This window comes from Caloenas nicobarica, chromosome 14, assembly GCF_036013445.1.
Source record: "Caloenas nicobarica isolate bCalNic1 chromosome 14, bCalNic1.hap1, whole genome shotgun sequence".
In the NCBI taxonomy this organism is placed as follows: Eukaryota; Metazoa; Chordata; class Aves; order Columbiformes; family Columbidae; genus Caloenas; species Caloenas nicobarica.
Window position 1 is genome coordinate 2,628,708 of NC_088258.1, and position 19,041 is coordinate 2,647,748.

At 55.6% G+C, this 19,041-nt stretch overlaps 2 protein-coding genes across 2 annotated transcripts in view; one reads left to right on the forward strand and one right to left on the reverse strand.

The window, feature by feature from the left end:
- The window catches only part of SLC5A10 (solute carrier family 5 member 10), a 38,701-nt gene that overhangs the window by 5,873 nt on the left and 13,787 nt on the right, over positions 1-19,041 (reverse strand). Inside the window, exon 9 of the mRNA XM_065645271.1 lies at positions 16,602-16,737. Coding sequence (XP_065501343.1) covers positions 16,602-16,737 — 136 coding nt within the window. The remainder of the gene's footprint in view (positions 1-16,601; positions 16,738-19,041) is intronic.
- On the forward strand, positions 1,681-19,035 carry FAM83G (family with sequence similarity 83 member G). The gene is made up of 5 exons (XM_065645270.1): positions 1,681-2,575; positions 8,785-8,952; positions 12,546-12,670; positions 13,570-15,016; positions 18,537-19,035. Exons 1-5 carry the CDS (start codon positions 2,081-2,083, stop codon positions 18,954-18,956), a joined length of 2,655 nt encoding a protein of 884 aa, XP_065501342.1. The 5' UTR covers positions 1,681-2,080; the 3' UTR covers positions 18,957-19,035.

The following is a 19,041-nucleotide window of genomic DNA, read 5'->3' on the forward strand; positions in this document are numbered from 1 at the left end:
GTGACGTCCCACCACCAGGAAAACCTCGCGGGGTCAGCGCAGCTTTTCCATGAAATCATTGGCTCCATCTGGAAAACCACCTGAGCCCATTTTCGGTGGGAGCCAAACGCTTCCTCCCTCCGTGTCCTGATCCCAACGGATGGTTGTCACATCCCTGCATCCCCTTGTCCCCGCTGCCACCTCCTGCGCACGACACACCAGAGCCGGGCACAACCTGACACACAATTTCATACCGGGAGGTGGGCAGGGGGGTGGTTTTATCAGCCTTTACTGTGCGCTCATGTAAACCCTTTAGCTCCAACGCAAAGGGAGAAAAGCCACCGTTTCCCCTCAGCAGCCCAAATTCCTCACAAACCCTCCCTGAGCTTGACCCTTCGCCACACCACGAGCCCCCGGCGGGGATGGGGCAGCCGGGATGCTGCGTGGCCACCGTGTCTGCACGGAGGAGCACTTTGGTGGCCGAGCACCCGGACAGACGGGCGGCTTTGCCTGCGGAGCCTGACTCAAGCTGGGCTCATTTCCATGGCTGCGAATCCAGCTGAGCTGCTCCAGCGCCAGGGAGCGAGACGCAGCCCCTGGCGCTTCCCTTTTTTTTTTTTTTGCATAGTGCAAGAATCTGACCTCGATTCTTGAAATTCATCTCTATCCGAGTTTCCAAGTAGAAAGCTCCATGGTTCTGGCTTGGGAGCACCAACTGATTAAGCCAGGGTGGGGGTTTTTTGCCCATTATTAACGTGATCTGCTATAGCAAGGTCAAGTGCTGTGACAGTGTCCCTGCTGCAAATTTTGCGCCAAAGAAGGGGAAGGTTTGGGAAGGGATAGAATAAGAATAGACTATTTTCAGTTGGAAGGAACCTACAATGATCTCTAGTTCAACTGCCTGACCACTTCAGGGCTGACCAAACGTTAAGTCGTGTTATTAATGACATTGTCCAAATGCCTCTGAAACACTGACGGGCTTGGGGCATCAACCACCTCCCCAGGAAGCCTCCTCCAGTATTTGACCAACCTCTTGGTAAAGAAACATTTCTTCATGTCCAGTCTAAACCCCCTGGTGCAGCTTTGAACCATTATGGCAGCTCCAACCTGGTGCTGCCGCCCGGGACCCACCCGGGCTCCAAGCTCCCGCAGCAGCACGAGGGTCCTTGTGCTCTGCACAGGAGGGGTTCACCATGATGCAGAGCTGCTTTCCTGGAAAATACTGACTTACCAGGGGGAGATTTTAAGGAAGAGACCTTTTTTTTTTAATGACAAACACCCAAAACCCCTCCGCAGCCACCCACCGACCTCCCACACGGACCCAGGGGACCCCGGGGTCGGGGCAGAGGTGCGAGGACAACATCAGCCGAAAGAGTTAAGGTGCAGCAGGGCTGGGAATGCGTGGAGGCAGCATGTGACGGCAGGTGGGGCAGGGCGGAGCGATGATTCACTCTTTTGCTTTTCCTCTTTTCACTTCTTGCTCTTACCTGTCCGGCCCGGCACTGTGTGTGCTGGCAGGAGCCCGAAATAACCGACCAGGGCAATGCACGAGAGGCTGACGGAGACGCTCACTGCCGCAAAACCCACCGGCTGACCCAGTTCTCCAGAAACAATAACCCGGGACAGCGTCTGTGCTGAGAAATCCTGCTTTTCTCTGCTCCCTATTAAGCCTTTTTGTTTGTTCATTTGTTTTCCACTTTTTCTTTTATCTGGTATTACTGTTGTCTTGAAAGAGTGGAGGATGAGAAGAGTGTGGAGCCGGAGGTAGAGGACCTTCCCGGTGGTGTGCGCTGGCCCGGGGCCATCTCTGCCCCGCAGCCCCAGCCGTGGGAAGCTCCAGGTTTTCCTCGCCGGCAGAGCCGGGAGCAAGTGCGGAACCAAACCCTCCTCCCCGGGTAAGAAGAGCTCCGGCGTGGCAGGAGCCAGTGGAGAAAGGAGCAGAACGTTTCACCAGCTGCGTGTTGAGCCAGGGAAGGCAAAGCAAAGCAAATTGTGTATTTAAAGACTGGGGAATAATTAATTCCTTATTTATTGTTGACGTCCGGCGCTCGCTGGAGGTGCAGAGCTCCTTTCGGAGAGGGCACCGGTGTGCACGGTCACCATGGCTTTCTCCCAGGTGCAGTGCCTGGACGACAGCCACGTCAACTGGAGGTCCAGCGAGTCCAAACCCGAGTTCTTCTACAGCGAGGAGCAACGCCTGGCCCTGGAGGCACTGGCCTCCCGTGGCCCTGATGCCTTCTACGAGGTCCTGAAGAAGGAGAACATCAGGGATTTCCTCTCCGAGCTGGAGCTAAAGAAGATCCTGGACACTCTGGAGACGTACGACCCTGGCTCCGAGTACATCCCACGCCACGGCAGCAGCGCGGGGGACAACGAAGGTGACCACAACAGCCAAGGGGATGAGCAGGACATGGCCCCCTCCCTGGAGTACTGGCCCCAGCGGTCCGACCGCTCCATCCCCCAGCTGGACCTGGGCTGGCCCGAGACCATCGCCTACCGCGGCGTCACCCGCGCCACCGTCTACATGCAGCCGCCCATTGAGGGGCAAGCGCACATCAAGGAGGTGGTGCGGAAGATGATCTGCCAGGCTCAGAAGGTGAGGTCCACCGCGGGTACAAGGCAGGATTTGGCCCGGGCTGTCCTGCCAAGGACAGATCCCAAAGTCCGGCTCAGCCAGGCAATCCCCATCCTGCGGGGAGCTCTGTCCGAGCAAAGGCATCGGGGTCAAGCGCTTGGGTTTTTCCACATTCATTCAGTGTAATCGATATTTGGGGATCAGGTTTTGCTGAGGATGCTCTTAGCCTGGTCCAACACTCCCTGGAGCGACGCGGCCCTTCCCATGATCCGTACGGCATCATCGTTAATCCCAGGGTCCCTACAGGACTGTGAGGAAAACCACTGGCGAGAAAAATGGGTTGAACTGCTTCCCAGCTGTGAGCCCATGGTCCCAGGCACCTCACAGCTGGTATTTCCAGAGCCCTGTGTGACTGCGTGCGGCAACACGCAGGAACCGGAGGAGCCAAATTCAGCCCTGGGGCAAAGCGGCCGAAGCCACCGGTCTGGTGCTGACATGTAACGAGGGTCAAGCTTGGCCTGAGCTCACTGCGGTGCTCCAAGGTGGCCTCATCCTGGCTTTAAGAGGAAAAGGATGAGCTGATGTGCAGGACAAAGCTGCGGAGATGCCGAAGGGATTTGGGTTGAGGCTTGTCCTCCCTGTGGCATCAAAGCAAGGAGCAGGGAGGTGGGGTGCAGGAGCGATGGAGTCAGGCTGGTGTCATGGGCAGGAGGAGCAGGGAAGAAGGGAGACGTGGCATGGGTTGAAGGCCAGAAGTGGTATTTCCCAGTGACCCAGTCCCAGCTGGGAAGCACAGTAGGGGTCGGTACCTGCTAGTTTTGTGGTGCTTTGAAGCCCTTTGAGCTCTGTGTGTCCACTCCCTTGAGAAATCCAGCTCCGAGGGAGGAGCATCCCAACCCCAGGGATGCTCCAGCGGGAAAACAGGGAGACCCTGCCAGGGTGGCCATGGAGCAGAGAGAGAGAGGTGAGGATGTGTTGGGTCCACCTGGCTCCAGGGATGGTCCTGGGGCTGGCAGATCCTGGCAGGAGGGAGGGAAGCCTGATGGCACGCAGCCTCCAGAGCATCTCCAGGACCAAGGGCTGTGGGTCTGAGCACGAGAAGCTCTGGCTCAGGCAGGAACACTGATGTCCCAACATGTCCGAGGCTCACAGGAATGGTTGATGAGGCAGATCAGGGCTGGGGACAAGAGCCATCTTTGGCCACTGTCACCTTGCAAAAATTGAGGTGACCTGTCCTTCTCTGCAACATTTTCCCCACCAAAGGGCTTTGCAGTGATCAAAGGGAAGGGAAGGCTGAAGTCCCTTGGGATGGAGGATGGCAGAACTCACCCACTACAAATGTCTCATCGTTGGGTCTTTCCAGCTGCCTCTGACCTGGGCTTGCGGCTCTGGCCCAGCTTTGCCTACTCACTGCTTCCCACCTGCCCCTACACCGCCAGCATCTCCTGAGTCATCCCACCACCTCCTGCTCAGCAGAGCCGGCGGGTGAGTCAGGCAGCTGCCAGGCCCTGCTCCCGGCACCGTCCCCACCTCGTCCTGGAGCCTCTCCAAGCCACAGGGACGTGGCCGCGGTTGATGCCGCCGTGCTTGTCACCGGTACCTTGATGCCACATGAGCAGGACTGGGCTCTCCTTCCTGGTCCAGGTGGTCCCTTGCTGGTGGGATAAGACATGGTGACACCACTGGTGACACTCAGGAGCCTGCTTGGCTGTTGTAGCACCCCAGAAAACATAGAGGTGGGTGCGTAACTTCAAACCTGGAGTCTGCAGGACTTCCAGACCTCCCATCTCATATACGAGGACCGCAGTTTGTCACGCAGCTGCGCCCAGGTGACTACTGGTGTGGGTGCTCCTAAGCATGGGGACATCAGGCTAGACCCCCCTCCCCTGCACCCAGGGCTTTCAGCCGAGGCTTAAGGTCTTCATGGCAGCTCAGAGGTGAAAGGGTTCAGCTGAGGAAGCCGAGAGGGGACAGAGGGACAGTCCAGCTGCCACCCTGTCAGATGTCACATAGGCTGGCCAGGTGGCACATCCTTCCTGCAGTGTTCCTGCGGAGATCCCAGCTGAATTGTCCCATCCCACCGGGCAATAGCTGTGCTCTTCATCCTCCCGTGAAGGAACCTAGGAGAGCGTCAGTACCGCATCCCAGAGCCTGACCCTTGCTCCAGCCGTTGTCAAAGCCACTCGGTCAGGAATGCTCCCAGGTGCCAAACACCAAACACTGCCACGCGGGTTTGCTGTCCCGTGGCCAGAAGAGCAAAGTTCACCCAACAGACAGCCCAGACGAAGAAAGTTCAGAGCCCGCGTGAGCACTGCTGACGCTGGAAAGGCTCCCAGCAGCTCAGAGCTGGGGTGAGGAAGCCAAGAGCTGGGATGTGAAGCCCCTTTGATGGTGCAGATGAACCTACTTGCCTGCAGGATCAAGGCCAAACGCTGCTGAGTTCAGAGCTTTGGTCTGCGGAGAGGCAAACCCAGGCGAGCCGGAGCAGGGGATGCAAATAACCTCCTGCTCTTCCTGGGAATAAATGGAAGCCAAGAGATGCAGGATCCTTAGCCATGTCCCTGCTCTCCCAGCAAATCCTCATCTTTGTGGCCAACAAACAAAGGTGGTCAGGGACATGGGGCTTCACCCTGGAGACCTTCACCAGGTCCAGCCATGCCACAGCCGTCTCTATCTTGATGCAGATCCCCTCGGGCTGCAAAGCTCACAGAAGGGATGGGGAGGAACATCTTTCTCCTCTCTTCTTTAGATTTTGGGTCAATCTGACCAGAAACCAGAGCAGGCTGAAAACACTGACCTTGGCCAAAAGCCACTGGGGACAGCAGTGATTCTGACCTCTTCTCTGCACTTGAGGTTCCAGGCTGGGATTGTGGTGACATAATTATCCTGAGCAACTTCCAGCAAAGGTTGGGAGGTTCTATTAATTACTGTTTACAAAACCTTCTGCCATTCCTGGATGAAAGGGGTGACAGGGGAGAGCAATTATTAACGTTACTTGTCCCACCTCTCCCTCATCCCAACGCGCTTCCTCTAATTGTGCCTTGGTGCCTCCCTAATTTATTGAATGCCCACGTGGTGCGCCCCAAAGGTCATTATCTGATGACTCAGAGTGAGCTAATAAAGAGCTGTAATTTCCTCTATAAAACATGATCCTGCAGTTTACGTGCTCATCCAAGCCGTTCAGTAGGATCCCAACATTGTTTGCCCAGTGTCCAAGGGGATGCGATGCTCAAAACTCCTGGCGGTGTTGGGACCCAGCACCAAAACATCTGCTGCATCCAGCAGATCTTGGCAGCTCCTGGGAAGAAAAACATCACCCACTTGGGCGCTGGGAGCTGTAGATTCAGGGCTGGTCCTCTCTGCGCCCTCCAGGTGAACAGCAAAGGGATGGCGAAGCTCCTGACATGGTGCAGCAGCAAAGGGGTTTTGGGAAGAGACGCGACTCTCCTACTGCCAGGAACCGTCCCAGCACCGAGCACGGGGTTAGAGGTGACAGGGACAAGGGAATCAAGCTCGCTCCCCTCAGCAGGACAGCAAGGTTTGCTCCAGACACTCCCATTCCCCGGGCTGAGGAGCAAACCGCACAGGATTTCACTTCTCCGGAGCAGACCAGCCTCCATTCTTTGCGGATTAAACCCCGCACCTGGGTTTGGCCTGGACCCAACTGGTCCCAGCCCAGGTTCAAGCGCAGGCAGCCCAGAAACAGATTTTGTTCCTGCAGTCCCCGGCCAGTCACGGCACTGGGAGCACTGCCAGCACTGTTCTCACTCTCCCCAGCCCAATTCTTACCAGGGCAGCGTGTTGGCAGGATGGTGTGAGATCCTAGTGACAAACGGAGCCCAAGCCTGCTCTGCAGGCAAGACGCGGCAGGGAGGGAAGCAGAAGCGTTGAGCAGCGACAAGATGCACCAGCCCAACAGGAGGAATCGGGTTGAAAACGTGGGCATTTGCAGCACGCTGCCTGCTTGCCATCCCCCGCCATGAGTGGTGCTGGGGGGAGGACATCACCGTGCCCTGCCCGCATCCCTGCAAAGCATCTTCCCATCTTCAGAGGCATGGCAGCGAGCCAAGGCCTTGGGAATGCCAGGACCACAGTGAGAAAATGCCTTTTTCCTCCCGAAACAAAAGCATTACTATTCTCATCACCATTTTATAAGCCCTCCACCGCCACTGGAGAAAATGCAGCGCATAGGCAAAGTGACATGACGATGGCCACGGTAGCATCGGTGTCAGAGACATGAGGAAAGTGTCTGCTGCCAAACCCACCTTCTCCAGCTGGGGAGACACCGTCCCAGCTCAGGTGTCCCTCACCCAGCACTCGCAGCAGACAGCACAGCTCCTCCCCAATTACTTGTTGCAAATAGAAAAGCCAAGCCCTGAGCTTTAGGAGTACCTTTGAACCTGTCCCACTTTACATTGCTGGTGAGACAAGCGCAGCCCTCGCTGGACGGCCCATGCAAAGCGGTACCCAGTTTTCCGCCTCAATTTCCCCGCCAGGACATCGAGGACATGCAAAACACATGAGCGGGTGCACAAAGGAATGAGGATTTATCCTTTCATGACAAGGGCTATTGAGAGGCTCTCGGGTGAGGATAAAAGGAAATTTGGTTAAAATCAAGTGGCAGAGCCATGAAGTCCCCTCTCACTCGGCTCACTGGCACCTCCCGAAATGCTCATGTGTGGCCGAGGTTAGGGAGGTCGAGGCAGCATCAGAACCAACATAGGCTGGGGCTCCCCACGCAGCCTCGCTTCTTGCCCCATCGCCTGCAGAAAAGGAAGAGCCGACAGTGTCATCATGCACAATCCTCTTCCTAATTAAAGCTCTCCACCTCCTGTGGCACAAAACTAATTAAAAGGCAGCTTGACGCTTTGAGAACCCTGGACTGAACGCGCTTGAGTGTACAAGTGCCTGACACCATCCTGATCCCTCCCCTCTGGAAGGAGCATCCCGGGGCCCCTCTGTGTCCTCCTCGAAAGGCAAAGGACCGAGAGCCCCCATCTCCCCCGACACAGGAACAGCTACAAACACGGTGGCACCGACGGGTTTCCAAGCATGGGACAATGACATGGTGACACGCCAGTGCCCTGACGACAAGCCGCTTTCCTGCGTGGCTGTTGCCACCCTGTGCAGGACAACAGGAGGCAGACGGGGCTGCGCTGCCCAATTGCTACCCAGGGATTGCACCGAGATGCTCAGCTGCCTGCAGCCCCTCTGCCGCGCACCCCTCTGCACCGCTGCCGCTCACCGCTGTGCCATGGGCAATGCCACCTCTGGGAAGGCAAAATCCATGGGCGCGGAGTGAACTTTGGTGCCCAGAGAGCCACCCCAGCGAAACCCCAGCGCAGCTGGACACGGCACAGACACATCTTTCTATCACACGTGGGACTCACCCCGGCCCCACCACAGCAGCAAATTCCCTGGGTACAAAGGCGGCTCTGGCTTGCAGAGAACGGTGACACTGCCTTGTGACAAACCCTACTGTCACTGTACGGGGCGCTGGTACCATTGTCCAGGCTCCCAGGCATGCAGCCAGACCAATAAAGTGATCAGCAGCCTCGATAACAAAAACACCGACTGTCCCCAGTGCTCTGCTTCAGCCTCAGAGTGCAGAGCCGACCTCGAACCAACCACAGCGCCAGCAGCAGCAGCCTGGGCTGGGAACATCACCCAGTCGCAGGCGCCAGGAGCCGCGAACTCCTGCCTGCTTTTAAGCAACCTTATCAGCTCACACCCAAGCCTGTTTTTTTTAAAAAGATATTAAAAGTCATTTCAGCTCCTGAATGCATCCCAGGGGTGCACAGATACTTTCTAGCAAGCTTATAGTCACTTTTAGCTATTTTTTTATGCTGTTTCTCTCAACACAAGCATGCACAATAACCCCAGAGACAGCAGCCACCCTGTGCAACGTGCCCTCGGACAGACAGACACATCCTTACACCCCAGGTTTCTCCTTCTGGTGCTCCCCGCGATGGGGCCGCAGCAAAGAAACACCAAACTTCTCAACCAGAAACTGGTCTCTGAAATGCGTGAAGCTTGTTAGAAGCAAGAAAGTTAGATTCTCCCTCAGAAATCCCTTTTTCACAAGTATATTTTTACAGGCCACCACAGAAGACCAAACCTACAGTGACAGCAGAGGAACAGGACTGGGGGCTCCTGCTTTCCACCAGCTACATCTCAGGTTTGTCACCTGGTCATGGCACCCAGACTCACCTCTCTTCTCCCCTCTCCAGGTCATCGCAGTGGTCATGGACATGTTCACCGACGTAGACATCTTCAAGGACCTTCTGGACGCAGGTTTCAAGAGGAAAGTGGGAGTCTACATCATTTTGGATGAGACCAACGTGAAGCACTTCCTTCAGATGTGCGAGCGAGCCCACATGCACGCTGGACACCTGAAGGTATGGGTGACCCGAAGGGACCAGGGCTGGGTGACCTCTTCCAATGCAGGGAGAAAAATCAGAGCTATCAGCCCTGCTCCCTCCTGTCTTAGGCGCATCACAACCCCCAAACGTTTGGCAGTACTGGATGAGTTAAGTCCGTTTTCCATGTAGCCAAAGCTGAAGGTGATGCCCAAACCCAGGAGCAGCAGAACAGAGGGGAAAAGTGAGAGATGGGGACACAAATTTCCCCCCAGCAAAGCTGGATGCAGAAACCCCAGGGGGGCTTCTGGTACCAGCCGGGGCTGGTTTGAGGGCAAATGGGAGTTCAGGGAGCTGCAGGGCACTGCAAAGTCCATGGCAAACCTCTGTTCTCAGCTCTTGCTGGTGAACAAGACGGCAAAAGGGACAGTGTGGGAGGCACGATGCTCTGCCAGGGCTGGGTTGTCACCAGCGCCAAGGACAGGACTGGCAGGAGCAACCACTGGCTGGTTCTCTCGCTTTCAGGCTTTCTCGCAAGTCAGAGGCTGGAATTAAAAAACTAGATTTTTCCCCTTTTCTGGGTCCTCCACCGCAGCATGGGGCCAGGAGCGGAGCAGGGAGCTGCCTGTGGCCCCGGCGGCTGCCAAGGATGCCCTCAGCGGGCAGCGCACCGGTGGGACCGATCTGCCCGCACACACCGTGTTCACCCAGCCCTGAGGTGACTGCACATGGCACCGTGCACAAATCCTGTTTGCAAAGAGGGAAGATAAAGCTGCACAGAGGATGCCCAGCAGCGCAGGAGCTTGGTCCCCAGCCCAAAGTGCCCAAAAAGCCCTTACACATCTCTGTGCATGCGGGGAGTTTAGTGAAAATCACTTTGCATGGTGTTCGTGCAAAGGTGGAGGAGCTTGAAGGGGCAGAGGAGGGGACTGGGGCTTATATCAGCCTCAGGAGTGAGGACCCTTGTTCTGGACAGAGCCCTGGGCTCTCTGCTGGGCACAACCCTCCCATCACCAGAGTCGGGTGCAAACATGCTGGAGCAGCCCAGCAATTTAAATCCGGGGCTTGCAGACAACCCTATCCTGGCTGTGCTTCACCCGCTGCCTGCGAGTCACTCGGCCTCGCCTGTTTCTTGGCAGAAAAGTGATGTTTCTGCGCCTGACGTCACCCGGCTGCGCACGTCGGCTGCCAAAGGGCTGGCGGGGATGCCCATGCCCAGGCAAGCTCACCAAAATTTGCTTACAGTGAAGGCGAACCCCCGGCTGAGCAGGAACGCGTAGGAGCCACGACACCCTCACACTGGGCTGGGACACGGGGAAATCAGGGACCCGCTTCCCAGGGAGCCAAAAGCACCAGCCAGCCGAGCATCACACCTTCCCCAGCCAACAAACCTGCCAGCCCTGCTTAATTGCCGCTCACAACAATTAAAGCAGACTCAGCTGAGCTTTGACCCGTGTCCAAACTGGTATCCTGCAGACTGCTGCTGCTCCGAGACCAGAAAAGCCAGAGCTGACGCACGCCGGTGTTTTAATGCAACCCGGTGGAAGGACTGGAAAAGCAGGAGAACATCTGCAGAGCTCGGCAATATGTCTAGAAGCTGGGATTTGCCACATATTGCAGCCAATTTGCTGGCACGGGATGCAGGAGGCAGTGAGGAAACTAGGGCAGTGTCTGGGAGCTGCTGCTTCGTTAGCCAGGAGATGCTAACGAAACATCGTTATCTCAGTGCCTTCCACGCTTCACAATTAGCAAGCCGGCTCGGGCAAGACGGTCTCTTTGTTGAGCAACAGTGAGTGTTTGTGGAGTGATTCAGCCCGTCCCGGGCTGGGCAGCCGGCCACGGCGCCGGGCGCTCGCTTAGTGCGTGCTCGTCTTGGGAGAGATTAAATAAACAGATCTTACCTAACAGCAGCAACACGCCGGGAGCGAGGAGGCAGGGAAAGGGAACCAGCACCCTGATTTTGGGGAGATGCGGTCCCTGGGGTGTTACCTGAGAAAAACCCACATCTGCTTTGTGCCGTTGTGTGAAAGTTTGGCTCGGAACGGGAAAGATCGGCGTCCTGGGGGAGCTGAGAGTCAGGGATCCCATGCTGGCAATGGGTACGGGGCTCAGCCTTGGGTGCAAGTGTTACCCAGCAGCTGTCGGTGTGAAGCTCGCTCCCTGGAAAGCCACATGTGTAGGGACAACATGGGACAGGGATGGGAATTGTCACCCCAACCTTCTTGCCAGCTGCCCCTAGTGCTGCCCGCTGCAGGACACTGGGGTGCTCAGCATTGGATTCCCCCCCAGCCACACCAGGCAAAAGGGTGAATGCTAGAAAATACACACACAAAAAAAAAGGCATCAAAAAACCGCCCCAAAACAAAACAAAAAACCCCACAACAACAAACAACTGCACTTCTCCACTCAGTGTGGAAAACTTCCCTGGAAACCCGGCCGTGAAAGCCTTTGCTTTTGCACCACGCTAAAACCAGAACTGAATCCTGTCCCTCCTGCCAGGCTCGCGGGAGTGGGGACCAGGGGCACCCAAGCTCAGCCTGCACCCCAGCTTAGGGCTGTGCTGGGTCACGGGCTACAGGGTGAGGGGAGACCCCAGGGAAGCAGGTAAGGAATGCTGGAGGTGGGGAAGACAAATACTTTTCGTGCTTTTTAAAAACAAACCAAAACAAAACCACAAAGAAGAAAACCAGCCATGGAAGGTATGACCTAGTGACAACACGGTGCATTTAGCAACGGCATTGCCAACATCCCAGCAGGAACAGGAGGAATGCAGATGTTTTCATGAGAAAATATTTTCTCCTCACCCCAGGGAGACCATTTGCAGTGAAAGATGCTATCTGCTCCACTGCAGAAATGTGCCGGTGCCCTCCAGAAAAAAAAATAGAGAGGCATGAGCCAGACTGAAGATAAAAATCACTTTCTCAAAGCCTGGGCTGCCCCTCCATGCCCAGGCTCCCTGCTCTGGGGAACGTCCCACTCCCCAGCCACCTCCACAGGGACACACCGTGGGATGAGCCCTTTTGGCCCACATCCCCTGGTTTCATTTCCCAAGGGTGAAAAGATGTTGCCCCACTGTTTTTGTTTTTCTTTTTTTTTTTTTTTTATTTCCCCGCTCACCATTAAAAACTTGGGGAGATGCTCAATTTTCTGAGCACAGCGAGGGGGTAGCCAGGTGGAGGACAAGCCCACTGCCATCAGGTCCACATGCACTGTCCTGGGGTCACCAGCTCTCCCTAAAAACCCTTCCTTGTTCATCTCCTGCTGGGGAGGAGGTGGAGAATCACTTCTCCCATGGCGACATTTGCACAGATTGCAGGAGATGGAAAGTTTGGCAGCAGCGTCACACAGGGCTCACCCAGGAACACAGGCAGCACTGAGTTCAAGAGGTAGAAAACTCTGCCCAACACATGGGCAAAGTGGGAAATTCCTGAAGCCAAGTCCTTGGTTCGCTGGGTGGCCCTGAGCAAATTATTTGATCTCCCCATCGCCGTGGCCTCCTGTGAGCCGGCCATGAAGAGCATTTCCCAGTGCTCGGAGGGGCCATGAAGCATCCTCAGGTGTTGCTGGAGGTGTGATGATGCTCTGCAGACCAACTCTTTGCTTCTGCTCACGCCTCTACCCTTGCTTTGCAGAACCTGCGAGTCCGGAGCACGGCGGGGACAGAGTTTTTCACACGTTCAGCCACCAAGTTCAAAGGGGTTTTGGCCCAGAAGTTCATGTTTGTGGATGGGGACCGAGCCATGTGTGGATCCTACAGGTAATCAGCAGCGTCTTCTCTTGCCCACCCCACAAAGGTGTTGGTCAAAGACCAACATGGACCCATGTGGTCCAAGTCCTGGTCCCTAGGCTCCATCTCAGACTTGCTCCTCTCCTCCTAACCTGGGACATCATAGAATCATACAAATAGTTTGGGTTGGAAGAGACCTTCAAAGGTCACCTAAGTCCACCCCCCCTGCAATGAGCAGGGACATCTTTAACTAGATGACTTTGCAAGGCCTTAGCCTGAGATTTGGAGTGAGACCAAGGGGCCTCCACCAACCCATGGGCAGGTCTAGGACACCTCTTCTCCTTCTCAGAGGTAGTGGGACACCACGTACTTCTGCCACGGATGCAATGATGATAGCGCACGGCGCTGAGCACAAGGCACCAAACCGCAGCCAGTCCTTGCTCTCGTGTTGACCTCAGGTTTTCCAGTTAAACGTTTCCTACCCCAAGTATTGTCCAATTTGTCCAAATGAAAACTTGCTTTGATAGAAACAGGTGACTCTCAATAAGCTTTTCAGCTCTAAAAGACAAGCTTCATAAACATGGAACTGAAACATTTCCTACTTTCTGACCACAACAAAAAACATACCTTTACAGGTCTCTTTTCTTAACTAACGTAAACTGAGAAAGGAAAAGTGACCGAAACTAGAGTGAAAAACTAGCTGATCCACAGCAAATATCTTTTATTTCAAGTTCCCGTGTGATCAAGACTTCAACCCTTCATTCCAATTTAGGACAAGAGCTTTTCCTTCGATCTCATTATTATTAATGTTTACAGTGAGATCATGTCCCTACCAGCACCATCGATCCCCTGGGGAAAGCCAGGGCTGGGGAGAGGTGTGTTATTTCCCAGCGAGCACTCAGAGAATTTCCAACACATTTCTGTTCCAGCTTCACCTGGTCTGCGGCCAGGACGGACCGAAACGTCATCACAGTCCTCTCAGGCCAAGTGGTGGAGGCGTTCGACAAGCAGTTCCAGGAGCTCTACCTCATGTCCAAGGGAGTGAGCCTCAAGTCCATCTCCATGGGTGAAGAGCCTGAACCCGAGCCCGTAACGCTGCCCTCCGTCGTGCCGGTGACCCCCGCCAACGCTGTGGTGAAGAAGCTGATCAACCCTAAATATGCCCTGGTGAAGGCCAAGAGCGCTGACCAGATCAGCAAGACTTCATCCGAGAACCAGGACAAAAACCAGAAGACGGACAACAAAGGCAAAGGCCTGCCCGAGGGCCAGGCAGGTGACAGGCATGGTGACACGGCAGACCTCTCCCTCCTCATCCATCCTGGCCTCCTGAACCTGGAGAAAGCCAACATGTTTGACTATCTGCCCACCTGGGTCGAGCCTGACCCCGAGCCGGGGAGCGAAGTCTTGGGCTACATCAACATTATTGACCCCAACATAAAGAACGTGAAGCTCTCACAGATGAACCGCATCAAAGTCTGCGATGTCTCCCAGGCCAGCGCCCAGCACCGGCAGATGCTGAAGAACAGGGAGATGGAGATGAAGAAAAGCTCAGACCAAGAGCCACCTCTGCTGTCTCCCTGCCAAAGACAGACCCCGCAGACCTCCATGGAAGCTCCTGAAGCTCCCGCTACCAGCCCCATTGAAGGCACCAGCTGGACAATGAAGCAGACAGGCATGTTTGCCACTTCACCATTGGGCCACTGCTTGAAGCCACCAGAGGAGACACTGGAGGACATCAAGCCCTTGGTTCCAAAACCAAGGACAGTCCCTGTTGGTGTTCTCGTGACCAAAGTCATTACACCCTGTGACAGTAGCACTGCCCTGAAGGGCGACACACAACCACCACTGGCCAACCATGCGGGTGTGAAGCAGGAACCGGAGGAGAACCCCAGTGGAGCTTCAATGGAGACCTGCCATGTCCAGCCAGACCGGCCAGTGGCAGGGCCACAGGAGGACAAAGGGCCACCCTGTGCCCACAATGGGGTGGGAGAAGAGGAGGAAGAGGAGGAAGAGGAGTACATCACTCTCAGTGACCAGGAGAGCTACTCCAGCAGCTCTGCTGACCACAGCTACCGCCGCTCCAATGCCTCCTCCATCTCAGATGAATATTTCGAGGTGAGGGATCGCTACGGGCCACTCCGGCGAACCAACTCGGATGTCACCCACAACGGGGAGATCCTTCCCATCCAGAGGAAGCTCAGTGACCCTCACATCAGCCGGGGCACCTTCCTCAGCCCCCTGGGAAGCCTCCCATCCCTGAAGCACGTCCGCGTGGAGGACATGACCAAGAGGAGGAGCAACGCCGTGGAGATTAGGTGTGTGCTGCCGCACACCATCCTAGATGGCAACAGCTCCTACCCCAGCAGTGCCACGCAGGTAGGACTTTTTACTATACACCTTCTCTACGTTCCTCCACCCTACAAAGGTAGCAAACCTGGAGGTGACCCAGCCAGCCAGCTCAGCCAAGGCGTGGTTTCAGCCCTAAGTTTTGGTGTCGCGTCCTGGATGCCAAGACCAGACTCCTCATACAGGAGAATAACAGCCTACTCGCGGCAATGGTCGGAGTCACCCAAGAGGTGCTCTTGGTTGGGAAGGTGGTGGCCAAGTCACAGCTCTTGGTGTCTGGGAGTGCAATGGGAACAGCTGGTAAAAGGCAGGTTTTTGGGAATTAAAGATTATCTCATGGCCCCGTCCTGCAGCCCATCAGTGGTGGCATCACACCCAGCCAGGGACAGACTGCGCATGCAGGCGTGTCCTTTTCAGGCTTGTTTTCTAGCTCCTCGCAAAACCGATTAGCATCAAAGTAAAAGCGCTCGGACACGTAATTAGGCAGAGCAAGACGGTGGAGAAACAGGGATGGCAACCTCTGTGGGCAAACATCGCAGTCAGCAGCTTCGTGGTTGATCCACGAGTGATGCCAGACCTCGTCACCCCGTGGGGTGCATGTCAGCACCCCACTACAAAACATGGGGTGCACACCAGCACCCCCGCCACGGCAGGAGCATCACCCCATCTAGACAGAGGGATTGCAGGGTCAATCCTCTATTTTTCCACCCAAACACTGCAGCCTCTTGCACCATCACCAAACATTTTGGTTTCTCCCCACCCGCTGTTTTCAGAACATTCAAGCCCCCCAGGGCTAAATCAGCAGCTGAAATCACTGAAGCCACTTGAGGTTACCCCAGCTGAGCATCTAATCTCTATTTACAGGGATTTAAATTTACTAGCCCAGAGTCCACTCGCTTCTCCCTTCCCAACCAGTGACACAGAGCTCAGAGCAGGGTTTTAATCCTCACACATGAAATTCCCCTCCGCGTCCTGCGGAGCTGCGCAGGGTGAGGAGCACCGAGCCCTTTGATGCTTTGTGACCCAGGTACCCGGGTGTCACCTTGCCCAAAGTAGCAGGTGTTCCTGCAATAACTTGTTGTGGCCCTTTGATGAAAGGCAGATGATTAACACACCGTCAGGGTTAGGAAAGCCAGCGCTCAGCTGGTGGAAAGGTGCAGAGAGTTGTTTCTCCTATGAGTAAAAAAAAATAAACCAAAGCAATCCTTGATTAACTCTCTAGAAACCTCAGCTCTGACAGGAACCACCATCAACCCCCACCAAACATTTTTATTCTGGGTCCACATTTCTCATGCGCTGGCCCGGGGCTCAGCGTAGCCCAAAATGCAGGTGGAGGCTCACTCAGGGCAAACATCGTGTTTTCCATCACATCAAGAACACAACATCCAAGTCACCCCGGTGTTGCCCTGCCGAAATACATGCAGCAGCCCTGCTTGCGCCCGGTGCACGGTTCATAGAGTACAGGAGAGCTGGTTGACGCACAGCGGGCACAAGGAGAGCACTGGGGACGTGCAGGTCCTCTCCTGTCCCTCTCCCTCCCGCAGAGCCCCCAGAACAGAGGTTTCCAGACAAAACCCCACCCTGCCAGCTCCGCGTCCACACGGCGGGGCCTTACCTGGGTACAGGACCCTGCTGATCATTCCTGGCATGATGATGATGAACAGGGGCAGCATCTTCAGGTAGCTGGCCAAGATGGAGCCGGCCTTGGCGTGACTCAGGCTCTTAGCAGAGAGCGACCGCTGGACGATGACCTGTGGGAGAGCAGCCACCAACACCTCCTGTTCCACAGCAGCCTCCTCCTTGCTAAACTACATCCTGAGCATCTCCAAATGCTGGAGCCACCAGGTATCAGGCCCAAAGGCAGCTCCCAAAAGCAGCGTAGATGTGTACCCAACCCACGGGCTGGGTTTCTCTCCAGACCAGCAACGGGTTGGTGTTGTGCCATAGCACCACAAAAGCCCAGTGCAACCACAGCAGCGTGTCCTGCTGCCAGGATCAACCATTGCCCACCACCATCCTCTCACCTCTTGCCCCTTCTATTCAATTTCCTCCCCAAAGAGTGACCACAATGAAATGGACACCATGTCCAGCCTCCTCCCACCGTTACTCTACCAGCCAAACTGCCCAAACCATCAAACCTCAAAACTCTGGCCAAGCCGTGTCCATCCACAATACAGCCAGCCCTTGGGCTCTGAGGCAATCGCTCTTCAACAGGCAACATCTGTAGGAAATGCTGGCTATAAAAGAGCTCATGCTCTCCCCAAAGGCTTACAGAGAACTGCTCAGCACCCAGCACGATCTGGTCACTCTTGAGTGAGCCCTGGCTCATGCCACTGGTGGGCAGGGTGGACAGGGTGCTGGTTCCTGGCATGGGGTGCTCAGGGAACCTGTGGTTTAACTTCTGCCCAAGAATCAGAGTATATCAGGAGCCACAGGACCCACCATCCAGCTGAGGCACCATGTGCACCACATCAGGCACACCATAACCTCCAAGGGAGAGGATCTAAATCACCCTTAGTCCTTCCCACCTGAAGACATCTCAGACCTTAACACTGATTTTAAGCAAAATAATTAAATCAATCTAGCATTACCTAAGCCAAACTGCTTTAATGCAACCCTCTTGGTCAAAGCAGGAGGTGTCTTAAGGACCAGAGAGGCCATTGGGATACTGGGACTAAAACACTGAACCCCGAGCTGACGGCAGCAGCACGGTGGAGGTGCGGCGCAGGCAGCACGGGGGGTCGCGGCAGCGGCAGGGCAGGTCGGTGCAGCCTCCCGGCTCGTCCTGCCATCAGCACCTGTGCTCGCCAGATCCCATCTCACCCGGGTACGTCTGCACGGGGTGCAATCACACCTCCCGATTGCGGTGCAGACACACCCAAAGACGAAGATAAATATCTGGTGACCACAGCGGTGCATTAAGGCCTTACCCAGTCCAGAATTAACTTTAATGGTGCTTAGACCCAATCCAAACGTGTCTCTCAACCCAGCTAATCAGAGCCACCCCCGCAGCGGTGTTGCAGCTCACTGTTGTCTGCTCATCCCACCTCCTCTCCCAACCCTCCATCCTTTCATCTAATCTCAGTAGCCATCTAATCCCACAGGTTGGGTCTAGATGACTGAACGCTCTTCGGGCCTGAAATTAATGCTTAGATGATTAAAACGGGTGCTCAGGCTGCTGCTGGAGAGAAGGTGTTGAGACGCTGCTGGCATCCCTGGTCCTGGATCTCCAGGACTTGGCTCGGGACAAGCTCCGGGCTGCCAGGGCTGCTCGGGAAGCGGCTGCTGAGATGTTGTGATGTGCAGGACAGTGCATTGCCAGAGCAAGAAATCGGAGGAGCAGCACTGGTTAAGACTTGAGGCAGTTTTAAGCTGCCATCATTTGCCACAAGCTCCCTTGCCATAATTTGGGCAAGGGAGTACAACAAGTGCCAGAAGGATTTGTCCATGAGGACCAAGTCCGCAGCGCAGACACGTGAAGGGGTGTCCTTGCAGGGGCACAGCATCCTTACACCAGCAGTAACTCAGCTCTTTGCTCTTTAACAAACAGGGGACGCACATCTATCGCTACCCACCCAGGAACCCCGCGGGCAGAGAACAAGGCAAGGAGGTCTCCTGCTCCCCCACGCACGAGAAACACCTCGGGGCCACCAAATACAGAGGGGATGGAGCTGAACCCAAAAAGACCATTGCAGGCAGCCAGCCTTACTGGCAGAGCAAAGCCTTCAGCCCCAGCAAGGCCACCCAGCCCGTCCACCTCTCCCCAGGCAAGCCCAAAGCATCAAGCAAACGCTTAACCTGCCTGCCAGAAAGCCAGAAGACAACGGAGGAGATGAGGACACCTCTCGGCATCCCTCTCTCCAAACTGTCGCAGTCCAAGCACCTCAAGAACAGGGTTGCGGGAACCACAGGTGCTTCTACTGACTCCAAAAAGAAGCCCCCCGAGACCACCGGCCAGAAGGACCACTAGGCACTGATGCAGGTGGACTTGCATGGTGAGAACGGTGGTAGAGCGTGCCTGGAGCCCAGGCAACGCCGCGTTACATGGGGCAGGG

Excerpts from the sequence above, each read along its gene's own strand:
- FAM83G (XM_065645270.1), top strand. The coding sequence starts at position 2,081 with ATGGCTTTCTCCCAGGTGCAGTGCCTGGACGACAGCCACGTCAACTGG. Across the intron at positions 2,576-8,784 it reads TGATCTGCCAGGCTCAGAAG|GTCATCGCAGTGGTCATGGA; the intron begins GTGAGGTCCACC and ends TCCCCTCTCCAG. Across the intron at positions 12,671-13,569 it reads GCCATGTGTGGATCCTACAG|CTTCACCTGGTCTGCGGCCA; the intron begins GTAATCAGCAGC and ends TTTCTGTTCCAG.